General features: G+C 41.4%; 1 protein-coding gene across 5 annotated transcripts in view; it reads right to left on the reverse strand.

The window, feature by feature from the left end:
- Nucleotides 1-20,000, reverse strand: part of atp11a (ATPase phospholipid transporting 11A) — a 40,392-nt gene extending 20,392 nt beyond the window's left edge. For 4 of the 5 annotated variants that reach the window (XR_004694878.2, XM_035150362.2, XM_035150364.2 and 1 more), the window contains exon 1: nucleotides 19,622-20,000. Coding sequence is in view for 3 of the 5 variants with exons in the window: in XM_035150362.2 (XP_035006253.1) it covers nucleotides 19,622-19,666 (45 nt within the window). In the remaining 2 variants the exon portion in view is untranslated. The remainder of the gene's footprint in view (nucleotides 1-19,621) is intronic. The other variant, XR_004694876.2, reaches the window with a different exon arrangement.
- Between the last annotated feature and the right edge of the window lie 428 nt (nucleotides 20,001-20,428).

Here is a 20,428-nt window from a genome sequence, read left to right on the forward strand (position 1 = left end):
GACCAGCCGGATGAGGGGAACACAGACAAGGACGAACTCCCTGCAGTCCATTCATCCTTTCATTGATCAAATCCAATACCAAAAGTGCAAGAAGCGAAGTTCTTGCACAGCTAAGTTTTTACAAGAGAAGCTCATTGGCTATTACCACCTCTAAGTGAATCTATCAAGTCAGTGTAAAGGAGAAGGTCACAGATAAAAACCTGAATGTTTAACCACCATCTGAAAACACTACGTTTTCCAAATCAGCCAAGCATAACAAATTAAAGTGACCTTGCAAATTGATCATGAAGCGATTGTAATTTTTAAAAAATGTGAAAAGTCACCAATGGCCTCAATCGGACTTGTGTGCAGAGGGCGTTCATGTCACAGCAGGCCACAGTCATCTTTAAGCCCCTGGTCGTTTTCAGCTTAGTAGCCGGAGTGAGAGGCAGGCCTGGACGAGAGAGCTGAACTTTGAACACACCAAATCCTCTCTCTTTCTTTCTTTCAGTCAAAAACAGCTGTCAGTCACAGCATCAGAACAAATAAACATGGTGTTAAGTCGCTTAAATGTTATGTAGCACAGACACACACACACACACACACACACACAAACACACACACACACAACACACACACACGCTAACAAGAGTTGACAATAATCTGTTGACCGGTCAATGAGATTGAGTGTCAAGAGGCTGCATGTCCCAGTTTCTCTACGTGTGTGTGTGTGTGTGTGTGTGTGTGTGTGCGTGCGTCTTCTACTCGCACACAGACAATAACCAGTTAACTCGCTGCTCTAAGGTTACCTTGTTTGAAATGGAGAGCTATTTATATCTTGTGACCTCTAATTATCCATTGGAGAGCAAAGGGAGGGAAATGGAAAGAAGGAGAAAACTGATGTATGAGTATTAAACTGATATCTGCAAGATGTACACGTGTCTTCAGCGCCCTCGTCGTTCCTTTATCTGGACGGCCAGTGGTGATGCTGTGTTAATGCATTCAGCAGTCAATTCCTGACGCCCTGTTCTAAAATAAGTACACAATCAACCATCGCATCGAAGGACCACACTAACTGGGTGATATCTGATGAAAACCAGATCACATGGACAGCTTGCCAACTCTGTCGCCCACACAGCGTTGCCGTTTCTCCTCTTCACGCCCACCTGCCTGCGCCGTCTGCTTTGGCCAACACATTTCTTACACACTTCCTGTGAGTTGACTGCATATGGAGCAGGAACACACACACACACACACACACACACACACACACACACACACACACACACACACACACACACACAGTGTGTGAGCGCTGATATATATGATAGTAGAGTCTGGTTTCTGTTCCCCGCAGCTACTGAAAAAAGGTGAGCAATTAATTCTGGTTTAATCTTCATCACTACAGGTGTTCCACTGCAAAATGTGTCACATCACAAACTGCTCCATTTATTTGAAGGCTCAATTCGTAAAATTCAGAGGTGCTAAAAGGATGATTTTCTTTCCCTTTGCACAGAGGCAGATCCAGATGTTTACCTGTCTTTCCAGTCTTTATGCTAAGCCAAGTTAATCACCTCCTCCAACTCCAGAAAGTGTCCGTAAAATTGAGTCTGGAGATTTTCCAGAGTTTGTCTTTCACACATAAAGAAGCTCTCGAATATCCTTGTCTCTCCAAGTTGATATTTTCGTCAGCATCTTCTACGTGTATGGCATTCTCCTTTCACCTTTGTATTCTTTTAGTCTTGCATCAAGTGCGTGTTAGAAACGGGAAAGTCTGGACTTCAGTGTATTTTCGAAAACAGCTCAACATGTAACCACTCGTATGTCTGCGTTAAACTTATGCCTTGTCGTTTGTTATACCAGCCATTTGCCTGAGTAAGACCTGGTATAGGAGGAAGAAAGTTTGTGAGTCGTCTATGTAAAGTACACATGCATTAAGAGTTGATAATGATCTTATAAGAAAATCATGATTATCTGTATGGATCAGATATAGTGAATGGAGACAGATGGCAGTGACTGGGAATCACTGGGCCTCCTCTCTTACTGTCATCTCCTCCATTTCCAACGTAATGCACCTTTATTGGTTTTCTCACCTCTTTGCACTCCCATCTCTCACCACAACCTGGACGGCCTCTAAACCAGACAATCTACCTCCTATCGATTATTTTTAGCTTTCATCCGCATTCATCCTTTTTACATGAAAGCCTGTCTCTGTTTAATCAAATAAAACTGCATCTTTACAAAATAAAAGCTGGGCTTATAAAATAAAACCTAGCTCGGGCCTTTGGCTTTTGAATGTAACCCGAGACTTTGGCCTATTCTGGACCCTGATAATCACTTTTAGCAGCGTTTTATGTTTCAGGACGCGGCAGGTTTTCAGGGGGTGTATTTATAGTTGGAAGGGAAACATTTGTGGTCAGGGGAGAAGGATGGAGAGAGTGCGGAGGTTTTGTTTCTGTCTGTACTGATCAGCAGCCACATCTACTTTCCTTAGAGCTTCATCAGTAGAAAGCACAGGGAGCCTTTCAGGGAATCACACACACACACACGCCTGCCAGATCAAACATATATGAGAGCAGGGATACGCAAGACAATGACATAACATGTTACCTCTGTAGTCACTGGTCCAAATTTAGATGAGAAGAAAAGCCCCACTTCCCTTATTCTTCTAGTGTGGTGTTTTTGTGGCGAGTGTGTTTTCATCTATTTCTTTACATGATTCTGAAACTCATCCAAACAGGAACATTAAAGCGTGTGTTTCCACGGGTCGGTGTGTCTGTGTGAGTTTTTAAAGGAAGTGAACCTAACACAGGGAAGTTATTTTAAAATACATGCAAAGAAAACATGTAAAAATGTATCTAAATTTAGAATTTTACATTTGATTGAGCCTTTCTGGGAGATGATGTGAACTTACATGTAAAGAATATACCTGAAGATTTGTGTAAATATCTAACTAAAATCTCTATGGCTCCACGTCAAATAATTATGAATAAAATACGAATTCTTTACAGGTTTCCTTCACGAGCAGAAAAGGGGTTTTCCGAGGTCACTTTAGGGCTAAATTGGAGATTTTAGATAACATTCTTTATTCCCACATGACCTGAATGCAACATTAGTCAGCAAATGAAGCCACACTGTGCAATATGCTCTTCAGGAACAGAAGAGCATATTGTAAACAGGAAGAGCGGGACCCATCCGGTCACAGTGACACATACACACACTTCCTAAAAACAAACTCACACAGGAGGAAAGAGGGATTGAAAAACAAGAGAAGAGACGGGCAAATTTACTGGGCCACCATAAAACAGTTATTTGATTATGGGTTATAAAAAACACCCATTAACCAGATAATTATTGTGTTGTTCTGCTGAGAGAAGGTGGGTGACAAGACCAACATGAATAGGAAAAGAAAGATTTTATGTATATAGCCCAAAATAACAAATCACAAATTTGCCTCAAGGGACAAACTGCACAACATTATGATGACTAACATGAATGAAGAATACGACGATAGCGGCACAATCTCTAACTCCACGATAAGAATACATTTTACCAACAACACTTGTATTCTGCGATCGGCTACAAACATTTTAACTGATGGTGACTTTATCTTAAATTCCAAACAGCTCCCACTTCAGCTTACAGCACTGTTCTCCAAAGAATACATTCAATGTAACCTACAGTTTGAGTTTTCGCGACATTAAAGAGAAACAATGTGGTTTCAAATGTAGCCTTATTACCGTGGATGTACTGAGATGTATTAGAAGTTTATTGCACAAACTCCAGCCTCCAGGAAACAACTATCAGGAAGGTTTTCCATCTCATGCACTAGAGTCGCTACTGTGTGATGCCTGTAAAGTGAAGATAACATTACTGGATACATGCGAGCAGCAGAGAGGAATCACTGCAACACAAACACAGACACGCACACACACACACACAAATGACTTGTTTGTGTGAAGCTTTTAAAAGGCTGAGCTTTTGTTCCACTGATGACCGGCTCCTAAGTATTTTATCTGTTACTGCAACAGGCAGCGCTGAAAATGATTCTCGACAAAGAGCTATGGACGGCAACCTGCTCTATGCGATACCGCTGACTGAGACACTCACACATCTAAATCCTGTGGTATACATCAGGGTTGCATATGCAAACACACGATCGCACACATGCCTCATGAATGTGGGTTATCTCTCTGCTGCCGCTGAACTATGGAGATAAGAGAAATCACCTCCTCGTTGCTGAATCACAAGGCATTAAATACAGAAAAACAGTGTGTGTGTGTGTGTGTGTGTGTGTGTGTGTGTGTGTGATGACTACTGCACATAACATTGGCAGGAAAGTGCTTCAACAGAACCTTTTCAGAAGGCTCCAGATACGTCATGATTGCTGAAGATAGACTTTTAATGATTTAAACCAGGTAGAAGTAAACATGTATTAGCTTGTGTTTTAAACTGCGTGCACGTTGCACATGGAGATCTATTGCCATAACACAGCTGGGAGGCCTGGGAGACAGTGAAGTGATTAACTGTTGCAGTATGTACAAAGATAACGACCACAATTTGAGGATTAACAATTAAAATGTCAACCTGTGCTGTGTATATTGTTGTGTTACATGTGCATGTGACATTTAAAAAAAAAAGGAAAAGTTTATAAAAACATGTGCGACGCTGTGTGTGTGTCCCTGAGTCACAGATTAAATACCAGCTGTGTTCCCCATCTGTCACTGTGTCATTCAGCCTCATCCGGGCCAACAAGCCAGACTAAATAAGATAGTGATAAACCCTCATCATCCACCTTTAAACGGCCCCTCTTAACCTCAGAGCATGACGCAGCGTTTAGAGCCGAGCGTTGAAGAGAAGTGGACGACCAACAGCAATGTGTTCAGGATTTTCAATTTAGGCTTTCAGAAAAACTGACATGAAGTTTAAGCTACACAAACTGTATGTGATATCAACTAATGCTGATGATTCTTTTCCTTTGTTTCCACTATCAGAAACTTCAAAACGTCTGCATTCAGAAACATCTGCATTCAAACTACTATAACCAAATTCTAGTGTGAATTTTCATGCTGAACTTTTAATTCAAAAAGGTGCTGAGGGTGAAATCCTAAAGGCTACCAATCTGCCACATTAACAGATCCATGAGGGCAGACTGCATTCAATTCTGAGGACCATGTGATATGTGGAGATTTGTAAGTGATGAAACACAGTAAGGCTGTTGTCAACAGTCAGAACAGGGAAAAGGCAATAAGTCCACTGTAAATCCCTGGTGGTAGTACCTATAGTGCTGGTTCAGCAGTACCTTGTGGATTTATGTTGGGATGTTTGATTATGTGTCCCGACAAATGGTGACACGAGCCACAGTACATGTTTTGCCTTAATAGTGGAGCTGGCAGGAAGAGCTGCAGGCCAGACTGAAAGGGAAAAACTCCAGTGAAAGAGAAATGACTGACTCGTGTTAGAGGAAATCTGTGATTGTGGCGTGTGTGTTCCTGTGGATAAAACAGCAAGGCACGGTGGCATTACCAGAGATGAGACGACAGAATACTAATCAGTTAAACCAAAGCCAGTCATAAAGCAAACTGTCTGTCTCTGGGGGATTTAGTGATTTGACCCTTCCAGTCGTCACCACTTTCTCACACACACTCACACTCACACACACACACACACACACACACACACACAATTCAGCATTTGTACTGGTGTGCGTGAAACAAGTGATTTTTTTCATTACACACATGTCCTTACATAACCTTATTGCATCTAATAGTTGAAAAGGAAAGGAAACTAATCTTTTGTTTTTGCTGTTCACAAATGCATCTGAGCCATCTACCATATTCATGCAGAATGAATAAGACAATGATCTGGTGTGAACAGGGCTTTATGTTCCCTGAAAATAATCGGAAAGGACAAAAATAAATCTACTGTTGGTAACAATTAAAATGGAACAAAGTAAAGAATTGAAGGAAAAGTATCTGAAGGTATCTGAGGCAGCTCTGGAAATCAGGCATCACTGAGCTGCTTCCACTACAAACTGTCAGCAGACCACTGTGCGGCTGAATGTGTGTGTGCGCTGGTTTCTAATGTGGTTTTCACACTTAAAACGCAGTGTAATTTGGTTATTGAAAGGTGTTATATAAATTATGTTATCAATTATTAACACTTAAGCACTTCTTGTTTATGATTATAAAACACAAGGCTGCTATAGTATGGAGTGTATCTCTGTTTCTTGGTACAATAAGATTCATCTATTGTGAAGATGAATACAGCTCAATTGTATCTCCATCAGATATGAATAAGTGAGAACATCATTATGCTTTTTCACCGGTGTAATCTTATCATCAGTATCTTTTATCTGTACACCCACATAAACTATTTCTGCCGAGCCTTTCCCTGCTGAATCTCAGTTTTGATAAGCTATTGAAACAGAGAAGAGAGGAGAGGGGAGGAAAGGAGAGAGGACCATTTTTACCTTTTATATTATTTTTCAAGAAGTTTAGGAAAAACATATAGACATAAACACACAATTAAGGTTAATGATGCAGAGAGGTGAACGTATTTGTCATCATAAAACAGAGACTGCCTCCAAGCTATGAAAGGTTTGGAGATCCAGACCTCCACCCAACTCCAGACCTCCTACGAAGCCAGATGCTCAGTTTAGGTTTATCAGAAAATGAACCAAAGTGACAGTGTGTGTTTTGATGCTGTGCACTGTAATGGCAGATTTTGCATTTGTGTAATGTTTAATAGAAGAACAGATATGTATTTAGAAGAAGTAGATAACAAATGTGTTTCTGTGACTTACAAAAGTTGCAGAGGGGACTATAAGTGTTTATGGCCCCTACATGTGTGTCTTAGCAAATGCTTCACTGCAGGGGTTACTTAGTGTGTCTGATAGAGATGGGTGAGGGGAACTCTGCATTGTATACAGGACTGGAGTCTTTTGATGTTGTAAATCTAGATAGAGGATCTCGGAGACAGATTGTCTCACACCAGAGAGGCACACCAGGGGTTAGGGACGGAGATCTGAGACAGGAACTCTGCCCAACCTGGTCAGACATCAAGAGGCTGAAGTATACCTTTTGGCTCCTCGCGGGGAGGGGCTTCTGATTGTATAAGTGAAGTGATTCTCCTGTGCTCTGTGCTCATTCTGTACACGTCACACTAGGTGGCTGTGTGGGGTGAGCCCACCTGCAGGTGTATTAGTTGAACTTTCCTAGAGACAATGTTATGTGTGTATTATTATACAATAGAGTATGATTATTAAACAGAAACTGCCACCACAGCACCTTGGACCAAAATGAAAGGAGGGAAGAAGAGAGGAGGAGAATGATGTGACCTCAATGCTTCTGTTATCTATACAGAGAAATTCATTAGCCTGGTTTTCACAGAGCAGATCTCAGATGGGCTCTGGAATAACACACCTGCTTTGCCACACTGTATATGCATGACCCCCCGCTCTGGATTTAAATTTGAGGACTGAAATACCCCAAATTACAAATACTCAGTGTGTTCCCCGGGCGTTTTTCTTTGCATCAGGATTATACTTGGCCCTATTAAAAGCCACATCCCAGAAGCACAGATTTAGGTACGTTTTAAGCTGATTTAAGCAGTTACTGCACTTAATGAAGTAGATGCAGGATTATGCAGGATAGATGCAAGGCAGGCGGCAGGTCGGATAATAGACCAACTACTGTGCTTTTCCCTCAGAGCTGGATAGAGGAGCATTGTTGTGGATTTCCTGTGTGATTCCTGTCGAGGAAATAAGCATACACGCTGGCCATACTTGCTTCATTGTGTCTGCTAGTGTGTGTGTGTGTGTGTGTGTGTGTGTGTGTGTGTGTGTGTGTGTGTGTGTGTGTGTGTGTGTGTGAGAAAGAGGGATTAGAAGGGAGTGCTGCTGGTGGTCACATGACACCCCTCCCCATGACTTTACCTCATGTTGCATTCAAGTCACATGGGAATAAATGTCGTAAAGTCTCGTAAATCCCAATGATTCAGCTCACCATTAATGCACTGCTACTCACAAACATCAGAGTAAAACTTCAAGAATGTGAAGAGATCGTAGAACACAGAAAACTCTGTAAAAACTGTTGAAAAACTTCAAATCTACTTATCTTTATATAATAATTTCTTAAATGTATCTTATCCAATGTCTTATTTCACACAACCAATCGCACATTGAGCCAATCGAATTAGCCAGACAACCCACATTTTCGTATGCAATCAAAAAAAATAAACCACATTAGTAAGTGTTACGGAAATGCATCTGTAAAACTGTTCTTCTACACTCAGCAAATCTGCGGGGAACAGAAACCAGACTCTACTATCATATATATCAGCGCTCACACACTGTGTGTGTGTGTGTGTGTGTGTGTGTGTGTGTGTGTGTGTGTGTGTGTGTGTGTGTGTGTGTGTGTGTGTGTGTGTGTGTGTGTGTGTGTGTGTGTGTGTGTGTGTGTGTGTGTGTGTGTGTGTGTGTGTGTGTGTGTGTGTGTGTGTGTGTGTGTGTGTGTGTGTGTGTGTGGTACCCAGGTCACATTAAGTGCCTGCATTGATTTGTGGACACAACCAAAAATAACTCCGGCAGCACCATTTAAAAGCAGTGGGCTGTTACGAGAGGGTAACACTACACATTTTTGCAGCTATAGCACGCTCCCTCCCAGATACGTTGAGGAGTATTTAGTGGATAAAATATGCTGGTTCTATGGTTTCTGTGCAGGAGAATGACTTTTGAGGGTCAGCTATACTCAAAGTTTCCTGAGATTATGAAAATTCATATATGAAAAAATAAATAACCTTAAAAAGTGTATACAAATACAGTAAATCCCCTTTTCTACTGGTGAAAAAACCCACAAACACAAACTGGATTCAATCAGTTTCACTACCGGGTCAATTTTGGTGCATAAGAGATACAAGTGTGATGTACCATGAGGGTGTTAAAAGCCGACCTGTCAGTCAATCCATCCTTTATCAATACTGCTTATCCTGTGAGGGTTGTGGGGGGTCGGAGCAATTCCCAGCTGGGTGAGAGACTCTGGTCACCAGTCAATCACAGGGCTGACATACAATCGTTCACACCTACGGGCAATAAAGTCTCTTATCAATCTAATCTGCACGTTTCAGACTGTGGGAGGAAGCTGGAGTATGTGGAGAATGCAGCCATGAGGAGAACATGCATATAAACAAAGACTTTTCTTCTGATCTTCATTTTTCCTTTCCCATTTTCCTACAACTTTTCCAACTCCTTTTACAAGTTAACTGCTTCTTGCAGGTACACACTACAAAAACATAATCCACTGCACACATTTCTTTTACATTCAAGATTTTAGTTTTCACTCATATTGGACTTGGCTCACTCACCTATAAAACATTTATGGTAAAAGCCGTGGTGCTTTCATATTACTGGTAACAACCAACAGTCCTGTTGGGTTTTCGTTATTCAAGTTTCAACTGTTCAGACATTTTTATTTTCCTCAGGGTGACAATGCCATTAGCTTTTGGGCTTGTATACACGCGTTTCACCGCACTCCGTTAGTGCTTTCACTTCCTGCTGTAATGTAACTCTGTCTACTCGTCTCTCAGGAGCTCAGAGAAAAGCACCAAAATGCTTTTAATACTTTTTGTATCTTCTGCCAAAGTGTTTATTCCCCGAACTTTTCATCCTGTCTGCCTTTCTCCTATACTCGCTAATGGGAGCACTTTTCGGTCTTCCCTAATGTTTGTCCTGTGGGGACACAGCAGCTGGATGGTGTTCATTACACTGTTTGTGATGCCAGTAATTATTCAAACACACACACACACACGCTATAAAGTGTCTACCGCTGCATTTCTACAACCACTGAAATAAAATTAGGGCAAATTTAAATTTCCCAATTAATCTGCCATTTAAAAAAATATATTTTTAATCACTAAGTTTATAAAATAGCAGAAAATTACAATTATAATTTCCTGCAGCCCAAGGTGATGTTTTCACATCCACAGCAGGAGGTATTGATTTATTCTAACTACAAGACTTGGAAAAGCATCGAACCCTGAGAAGCTGAACTGGAACATTTCTGCTGCTGGATAATGACAGAAATGATCGATGCGTTGTTAAAATTGCTGCTGAATCGTGGTCTATAAACTTATTGATTAACTGACTGTGCCAAAAAAAAAAAAAAAAGAACAACGCTATCATAAACAGACGGCCAAACTTAAAACGTACCCTCCTGTTCCATCATCTCAAATCATAGACAGAATATAAAGATGGACAACATGACAGCTCCCCTAAAGTGAAGCCAAAGTGTCTCAATCACCACCTGACTGCAGTATAGGTCATAAAACCTGCCTACTCCATGTTAGTGGATAGGAAATGGGCCAAAGCTGTAGTGACGTCACCTTACAGGAAGTCTGGGTATGACAGTAACAGTAGTTTTAATGCCACAAGTGAAGTAGGATTAAACACTGAAGCTTTACATACCGACAAATCTTTTGTAGACTTGCAGAAAAGCAGTGTGAGTTTAGACAAAGTGATATCAGATGTTTCTTGACTGTGTACCAGCAGATCTCTAGGTTACTGCGATCTAGTGCTGACCCAAATGCCTCAAAGCTTCAACCGTTGCTATGGCAGTGTTCAGATGTCAAGTGAGGCCAAATAAAACTTTTTATAAAAAGCAACGATGCAGAGAGAAACTAGATGAAACAAAAACATGAGAAACGAGGCGGTGGCATATTTGAGGAAATGAAAGCTTTACCTGAATCAGCCTCTTCATTCTCATCATCTGAGCAGTGAATTCATTCCCTGTCAGAGACTAACTGCAGCCATGTTGGAGTCTGGGGTTGTGTGAGCAGGAGTTGGCATTAGTTCTTTAATGAGGCCTCACTGATTATTCAAGTCTGTCTGACCTTTATCTCTGTGTCTCTCTCCATTGCTTTTCTGTCTGTTTGCCGGTCAAACTGACTCCTCAGTAACTGGTCCACCCTCCTGGTTGGTGTCGCTGGTCTGGGCTCCAGGGACTCTACATCGATCACATGATGATCAACTGATAAAGAACTGCAGTCAAATGCTAATTCTAGCCTCTCGTTCTAGAGCCTTTAGTGTCTTTTCAGCTTTCAGTTTGAACTTTTGAAAAGCTGTAGCTCTTTTTATTAAAGTTTTGTTTCAGCTAATGTCACTCTTAGGTAAAAAAATTCATCTGTCCAAATTCTGTCCTGATAATATGCCTGCAGTCGGCTATTCTCGTTTATTGCGTTAGGTTACATGACTGTTATGTAAACTATGCAGTTTATCATATGACTCAATGTGCGTTATTCAATCAAAACCATGCAACATAGTACTTCTTGCAGTCCCGCTACGATGCAACAAATAAGACTACTTCAAAATCGACCAATCAACGTAGTTTTACAAATCGTAACCATCAAATGCAACAAATATACTTCCTTGTTAGGATGACTTAATAACATGAAAATCTCACATTTACCAACAAACATTACTGTTAAAGACCATGAAACTGAACTCCCTGATGTTCTGTGTGCGTGCATTGTTTAGTATCACGTGCAATGTTGTGGCATAAAACAAACACATAGGCAAAAGTCACCGATCTGTTGCATCCAGATCTATTGCAAGGCGAGTCAGATTAAACATTCATGGTTAGTGGTAACGTTAGGAGCACTTTCATGGCACAAAATACATTAAACACTGCAACAAGCATCACACTGCTGGAATCAGGCATGTGAGGGCCAGAACATCCCAGAAACAAAGTAGAAGGTCAATCACGTTGCACTGCGGTAAAGACACACAACACAGAGCACCACAAGTTAAGACGGTATGCTAACTAGCTATGAGCTCTTTGAGACGCATCATGTTGCATTTCTGTCTTCTGATCTTCTCTTGTATTATTTAACACTGATCTGTTCTGTGCTTTGTGCTGTTTTGACTTCACTTTATTACCGTTCAGCTGAGCTCCACTGTTCTGTCCGATTCACGGCGTCACACTGTCATGTGCCCATGAATCCTGCTGCCCTTCAATGTCACACACACACAAAGTTAATGTGAGAGGGTGCAAGAGAGGAGAAAATTACTGTGTGGTCAGTTTGTTCTTCATTATCTCCTTGACAACCACAGGATTAACAAGTTCGCTCTTTCCACGCACTCATTCCTTCTTTCCACATGTAGAGGATGAGAAATATATATTTTCATCAAGGGTCATAGCAAGTTCCAACAACTGCCTTGCACCAAGTGTGATTATCACATTATCTCAGAGGGAGAACAAATCACAGGACAGATCAGAGGGTGAGGGGAACCTAATGGCCTCATGTGGTTCTCATGAGACCAGTCACTTGACCGGGGCGTAGGGTGGTAGAAATGGATTTCAGGCTATGAGATCATTGCAAGAACCTCACACTCTCCAGCTATTGAGGTTAAAAGACCCAAGTGTGGTTATGGCCTCACACGGAGTCGCATTTACAGTTGCAGAAGTGGCAACTTCCACAAAAGCTTTATGTTATTTGCAACTGTTGTGAAATGCACTTTGTTAAAGCTACAGGACAAAACAACCCATCATGAAACAAAGGGAAATAACTCAATGAACACGTATACAACAAATGCACTTCGCCCCTGCTGTTGGCAGAACACTGCGATGGTTCAATGAGCAAAACCTGGAAAAGGTCCAGTCCACTGAGCGCTGCATCTACTCAACTCCACCCACCAGTGCCAGCAGCAACTATTTCTAAGATGCTGCTGCAGCTGACTTGTATTTACTGTGTGTGAATCTTTACCACCACTTAAAACTTGTGGGTTAATCTACAGTTTTCTAACTTAATTATACAGAAACCTGCACCATTACTGTAAGGCTGATACTAATCTTCTATTTCCAAACCTTCTGAGAGTTTTAATTCTTCAGCTCTTTCTTCCTGAATCCTCATTTGCTTGTTTGAAATCAATCCAGCAGTTTTATGGCCTAATCCAACCCGGTGACACACAATGTAAAAAGTACTGCTGTAAATTTAGCAGTGGCTTCTTTTGTTTTGTGGCAATTACACTCAAATATTAATGTGGTGATTATTTATTCATGTTTAAATGCTTCACATCGCACCTATAAAAAGGGTTCGGTCCTGTCACTTGGGCTCATCCTGAGGAAAGATGCACTCAGAAGAATATATTTATGTGACCATTGTTCCATTATTTATATTCTTCTCCTGGGTAATACTTCTTCCAGTCTGGGTACACTTGTCTGCCGGATCTATTTCTACCACAGAATTCTCCGACACGTTTTATGAGAACCACTTCCAACACAACTCCAGCACTGGGAAGCTTCTATTCTTGGGTCCGATACTCACGAGAAAAGATATCTTCAGCATTTCACAGCCATCGTTTACTTCAGAATAAAAACTAATTAATGACCAAATCATTTGACATGAGTTCAAACTGAATGAATGTCGCCTTGTCATGTGCAAACCCAAAATTAAGACATCTACACAGTCCATTTTGGCTCTAACGTGACAACATGTCATCTCAATTCCATCAGAGACGCTTCAGAGTGCAGTGATGTGAACGCTCAGAATTATATCACTTGATGCTGCGCTGCTCCGGCAGACTGACAGAGTGGTTAGAGAGGATCACTGTTGTGCAGTTCATGGTGGCTGCCAAAGTGCATTGATATTTTTACAGAATAATCAATGCTGTTTCATGTGCACGACTCATTTGGCTTTAGTGCCGACTAAATACTGAACATTCGCTCCCAGTGTAACTGTTGTAAGTGCATCTTCTGGAAGGGACAAGTTTTCCTTTTGGACGGGCTCACTTATTCCAGAAAACGTCAGCAGCAACTGACTCAGACATTTGAGTCCTCACATACAGCCCCTCTGGAAAATGTCTGAAAGCACCTTGGTTGTTTTATTATGGGTCGATAGTCTGTCAATCCACCTAATGGGACTAGAAAAAGCAAAAGCTAAATTTCTTGCAAGTCAAGGCAAAATTTAGCTTCACTTCCTGTGTCAACGTGCGGTTAGAGGTGAGTGCTACTTGCCAATAATCCAGATAATCAATAGTTCAATCTCTGGCTAATGTCTCAAGTAAACAAAGCAAAGAGAGGGGGAAAGGGGTGAGATGTTAGGGCTAAATGGAAGAGAGAGAGGTGGGGGGTGATGTCTGCAGAGTGCACCATCAGCATTTAGAGGCAGGGGGTGGCTACTTCACGTTTCCCGCTCTCCGTCTCCCTCTCTGGCATGAGGACCAAGGGGAATGGTGTGTTCCAGCAACGAGTGGACCAGCGATCATTCGCTCAGACAGGGAGAACATTAAGGTGTATCTACCCCCTCAGCATTTTCACAGGCGACCTGGAGCAACGTTATTACAAAGGCCTGAGTTCAAACAGCATCTCTCTCTCTATGTCTTCCCTGTACTGGCCTCTCTTTGGATAGAGACCTCCACGCACCATTAACCCAGGGCGATCCATCATCTGTCTCCTTGTCCAATGGGCTGTAATACACTGTTAATGTTACCGCAACAACACCGATACTCGCTCTTAATGGAGCGCACACTCCTCAGGAGAGGAGAGAGGAGAGAGGATGGAAACTATTTTAAAAAAGCAGTGATACAATAATTGTATGAGCAGGTTTAGGTTTTGTCCAATTATTATTACAGCTTTGGACATTTATTCAACTTTTATACTTATATTTTTTATCTCTGGTTCTTTGTTTAGTGAATTACAGGAAATGTTTTACTGCTCCAATAAAAAAAATTATCAAATAATCAGTTATCAGTTCAGAGAATTAAAACAATTACAGATTTTGTGGAAGGCCACTGATTCTAGCATTCACAAAATAAGCCCATCTTTCAGTCAAACACTAAATCATGACACATATCACTACTTGTTTTTTGCTGAACATTGAATATGATTCATGCGGCCAAATAAGATTGAAAAGTGACAGCAGTAAAGTCAAGCAGCCAAACAATCCCAAGACCGAGTGGCTTAGCGAGAGCCGGCAAATCCTTTAGGTATAGAGGTTAACCCTGGTACACGCTGTGGGCTGTGGGCAGTATAGACGGGCGGGTGTTAAATGATTAGCATGAGTAGGAAAAATCTGTTGTTACTGCCCAACACGAGCACAAGAATCAACCACACAGATTTCCAACAATACGACTGTCCTTCAAAATAAAAAAATGCATGTTTTAAAAGTCCTGAAAAGTGACCTCAGACACACACTACTGTCCCATCACCATCTCTAAAAGGTCTTAGCTATCAGTGCTTGAGGAAACTCGAGGCAGAAGTATTTAAATTTGTGGGTCTTAAAAATGACAATGTTTGACCTTGAGAAATCATGTCCACTAGGCCAAAAACATGTTTGTGACCTTGACGTTTGACCAACTGAACGTTAGATATCGGGTTCACAACAAAAGGACGGACAGATGGACGGACAACCAAAAAACATTATGCCTCCGACCATTTGGTGTCACCGGCCCTTCGGCATAAAAAGAAATTGAGGGAACTGATGATAAAACTATTATAAACTAACTGGTTAAAACATTCTACTGCGATATTTCCAACATAAGTGAGTAAGATTGATCCATTCCTTATTTCACTGGGGTCCTCCACCCTTTTTCAAGCACCCATGGGTGTCCCTGCACCCTATAGTAAGAAAGGCCTGCAGTGGAAGCCTCCATAACAAGCTACATTATCATCAGTCCACCTTGCCAGCCAGCGTGCTTATGAATTATTGACAACCAGACAACGGCAATGAGTTCATGTGATCCGCTGCCCTCTGCGTCACCTGGCTATTACTGTATTCCACTCCCCACTTACAAGCCTGCATGAAGTAACAGTAACACTACTGAGGCAACAATATGACCAACAGCCACTACTCACTCACTCTAAGCGCTTAGTCTTGATTATGTGCCGATGAGAACGTGCAACAGGTAGAATGTGAGCAGGAGGAGATCAGTGTTTGTCTTAGATTTGACATTAAACTGGATTAAGTGGGTGAAGGTATAGCGAACGCCGGTAACCCCACACTCCACGTGAGGGCAGGAAGCCAAGCAGACGCAGAGGAGAGGCACTTCCTGTCCAGGAATCCAGATTAGTCAGCAACAGAGGAATGCTGCCCGACAGCTTCAGCCCACCTCCACACACAGAGACATGATAACTTCACCTTGTTTCACTCACAACTGCAAAACAACTGCAGAACAACTGCAGCAGTTCAGTCTGGATTCTCTCATTATTCAAGATGGAAGATCCTTTCAATATTACAGATTTAAATCTAAGACATTCAGTGTAGATAACATTAGATTAACTATGCACAATGCCTTGGCTCCCATTGATTTCCTCATACACCTATTCTTCTTACTCATTTAATCGATGTTGAATCTGTCAGTGGAGGAAAATCAGAAGACAAATATGACTCTCAGACGGGAAATAACTTTTCACTACAATTAACGAATGAAATAATCATTGCAGCCCTAATGTAAACATATTAATCTTTCATTGGACCTAATGCACATGTCTCTCCTGTATTAAAAGTGGTGACTAAAGGTGGTAGCCTGACATGATTCTTAGTTCGTTTGACATAAACCTAAATTTAATTAAGTAATGATTATCTATACTGACATTACTTAATTACTTTCATATGTGAACAATGTGGATTTTTGTTGTTTGTCATAAAAAACAAGCGAGGGGACACGTCAGCTACGATTACTTGCAGAGGAAACAGGTTAAAAATAAATCAAGCAGCATACAGATTATTTCTCAGATGGTTCGAAGAGTCTTTGATTATTCCGGAAATAACTTCAAACAACACTAAGTGTCCTTAAATTAGGATTTTCAAAAGATCAGTAGTGGATCCTTGTGACAGAAACAAACTAAGGCTAATTTTACCCATGATGCTTTGTATACGCATGCCCTCAGCAAACCAGTTATCACCTAATTTCTGCAGCAGGAAACTGCCGTTATGTCGATTTTGTGCCTACTCTCCACAGTAAATAGGGAAGTACAGCAGCTACTCCATAACTAGAACAATCACAGATTTTGAATACCATTAATGAGTGTTAAGTATATAGATCCTATGCTGATATGCGCAAATAAAAACAAATACACCTTAGAAAATATATATTTCTTTTGATTGAGCATAAGTGGCAATAAACAACATGCAACAAGAAGAAAATGTGATATGGTCAAAAAAGGTATTTAAAAACTTTCAGAGCCTAAAACAACCCTGAGAAGACAAAAGAAAGGGGAAGAATACAGTACAAGTACACTGGGTCTCAGTGCTCCTGCCCGTCACTGTGATTACATTTGCTTCTCATTCAGCCTGAACAGGAGTGACAGCCACAAAGACTACAACTCTACATGTTCTGCTTTAAAAAGATATCCATAGGCTTATATAACATCTTCTGCCTTTTTGCTTAAATCAGAGATGGCAGCAACTGGAAAGACTGGCTTTGAAGACGGAATAATCCCGCGGCAGGACGACCTGTAACGAGGAGGCTACAGCGTGACCTCAGCTGACTTTATTTAAGCTACGGGTTTAATGTGTTTGAGTATTTTTAACAAAATTCAGCATCTCCTCTGCGATATTTTATTTTCTGTTGATTGACTAATACATCAATCGACTCAGAATTCAATCTATATGAAAGTCGCTGTGATATATATATTGATCACATTTCATACGTTCTACATACTAAGGTTGGTTTGGGTTGGATGCTCTTTTGAGGTGTTTTCACAGAATCCGCTTGTTTTTATTGTTTGATTACTGGTTTGTAATATTGTTCAGTTACCGTGAAACTACCAGGATTATTTATGACTCCATAAAATTCAGTCTGTGTCTGAATCACAGCTGTTTGAGGCATTTTCACGAGACAGATCTCAACACGTCCGAAGCGTAATGACTGTCAGCCCACAAGGACGACTGGTTCCTGGATAAAAGCTACTAATAAATGACGGTAGAAGAATGTAGTGCATTTAAGTTTCCTTTTCTGACGTCTCACACGATCATGAAAATTCTTTAGAGCGCAGCAAATGGATACATCAGGCTTTTAAATATAGACTGAATTTATAATTAGGTTCATTTTCAAGACACGGTCAGAAGTAGAGCCCTCCCTCCCGTCCCACTTGCTCCTATAGTATTGACTGATATTTCATAAAAGTACCGTATTGACAAACAGATAAAGGCTCCCAGCCCTAATTTTTGTATTCAGCAATCTCTTTGCATCCGGCCGTTTTTGTGACAGCAATACAATCAATTTACCCATTTGCCTAAAGCAGTTATCCAGATCAATTACAGCAGCAGACCTCATCAGCATCCCACATCCTTCCAATCAAAGGCTTGTCTCGGCATGTTTCTTACTACAAGGCTCCATTTCACCCTGCACACAGCGGGGACTTATCTAATCAGCCATTTGCAACAGTTGGGAGGCTGTGTCTAAGCCTCAGCTGAGCGTGGAGCCTGGGTATGAAGCTCGCTATCCCTCATGTGAGTAGGGCTTGCTCTGTCTGGATTATTGTCAAAGACATTACAGAGGAGCCTAATGCAACCCATAGCCATACAGGCCGGCTGCTCCACTGCTGCCCATCGATTTGACTAGCAGGGGGAAAACAACTGGATTACATAATTCATGTGGCCGACTCTTCCATTTGTAATTACGGTCAACTGGAAGGAAGAGCATAATAAATGAGAGCGAATAGCACGGGAGATGCTCCATAGTGAATTAATCACTTTCTGGGTAACGGGAAAATATCTATGAGTAAAAACTACAAAATAAAAGCTTCCACTGGCTGCATTCAGAGAGTGCGTTGATTTGTTTTTCATAAAAATTTGATTTCACTGATTCTGAAACTGACTCGTCCATACGTTGAGAAGGAAAATAATGTCTGTCTGCCTGCGTGTTCTGTCATGAATGCATATCCTCTCCAGAATGCTGCATTACATGTGGTGATATCATTTCTGACTCCACCTTTCTCTTATTAAAGTGCAAATGTTGACTGAAGGTATGAATGCGGCTGTGGCTCAACAGTGTCGGCTTCAATGCTTTAAATTACGTCTTTATAAAAAACGCTATATCATACAATAATAAAACAATACCTGGCGGATTGTGTGCATGCAAAATCTCATTCAAAATAATGCATTTTAACCCATCATTAGCCGATCTAACATAAATACTCCACTTAAATTAAGAAAATACAATTGTTATACTGTTTTTCAAGCCACAAAATTAATTTTAAGATTAAGAGTTAGAGTCTTTCAAGTTAAAAATGTATAGACAAATCATATAAGGACTGGGTCTTGCGTAGCCCTGGGCAATAATACAATATCAATAAGTATCGTTATATGTTTGTCATCAATAGCAAGATGTTCTTGTTGATTCTTGATAGAGTTTGTAGCCATTTTGTCTGGCTCTAATAAAAATGATAAGTTATTTGCACTGGGGTTGGAGTGTTCCTGCGCATATTTCAACTTCAAAACAAGCCAAAACAGCAACTTCCTGTAAAGACAGACTAATGGCTGATGGTGTCTTCAAAGTGTTTCCTCACAATTTCCCATTCAGCTTCTTTCCACTCGCTTTCCTGAGTGTAACTTAATCCGGATGAGTGGCTGCTTCGGCGGAATCTGAAACCAACAGTGGCTGGAGGCTGCACTGTTTACTGAACACGCAATAATAAAAACTTACATATCTGCTGATGAGGGTCCGGAGGGTGCTGAGATCCATCCCCATCTTGTTCCCCTTTCTCCCCGGACACTTCTTCTGTTCTGCGGGGCGTCAGTGGTGTTCTCTCCGCGGGGCTGCCGGGGCTGGGAGCGCTAGCTTCTTTTTAAATCTCCTCCTCGCTCCATGACTTTCTCCGTCCGCTCGTCTTCCTGGATGGAGAAAGAGAACAGGGCTCGGTCCCGCAGCACTTCACTGACAGGCTCCAGGGAGAGGTGGAGGAGCGGAGCGGGTTTTCACGCAGTTAACGCAGGTACAGACAAGTGCGCTCCTCCTGTGCATGAAGTTACCTCCGCCTGGCGCGCGCGCTCCCTCTCCACTCGCAGCTGCGCGTGTTCCAGTAATCTGCTTGTGTCGCGCGCCGCGGCCAAAAGGAGCTTTTCTAACTGTGACGTCACGACGAGTCCAGGTGGGGGAGTGCAGGAGAGCGCGTGCGCACCAGTTAATTAGGAGATCACAGTGTGTGTGTGTGTGTGTGTGTGTGCGTGTACTTTTATTATATTATTTATTTACTGTATTCAATTTTGTTTCCTATTTCATATATTTTAAATTTATACTTGCTCAAACACACCACAGAAAATTCCTTATATGTGTAAACCTACTTGGAAATAAACCCAGATACTGATTCTGGACCTTATGTCATGTGAGTGGGATTGAAACAAAGCGAGTGTGTGTGTGTGTGAAACTTTAATAGTTTGATTTGTATTTCTGTTGTCCAGTTTCCATTTATTTTATCATCTGCAAAATTACTTTAGTTCCGAAACCCTGAAG

Source organism: Hippoglossus stenolepis, chromosome 24 (assembly GCF_022539355.2).
Source record: "Hippoglossus stenolepis isolate QCI-W04-F060 chromosome 24, HSTE1.2, whole genome shotgun sequence".
Taxonomy (NCBI): domain Eukaryota; kingdom Metazoa; phylum Chordata; class Actinopteri; order Pleuronectiformes; family Pleuronectidae; genus Hippoglossus; species Hippoglossus stenolepis.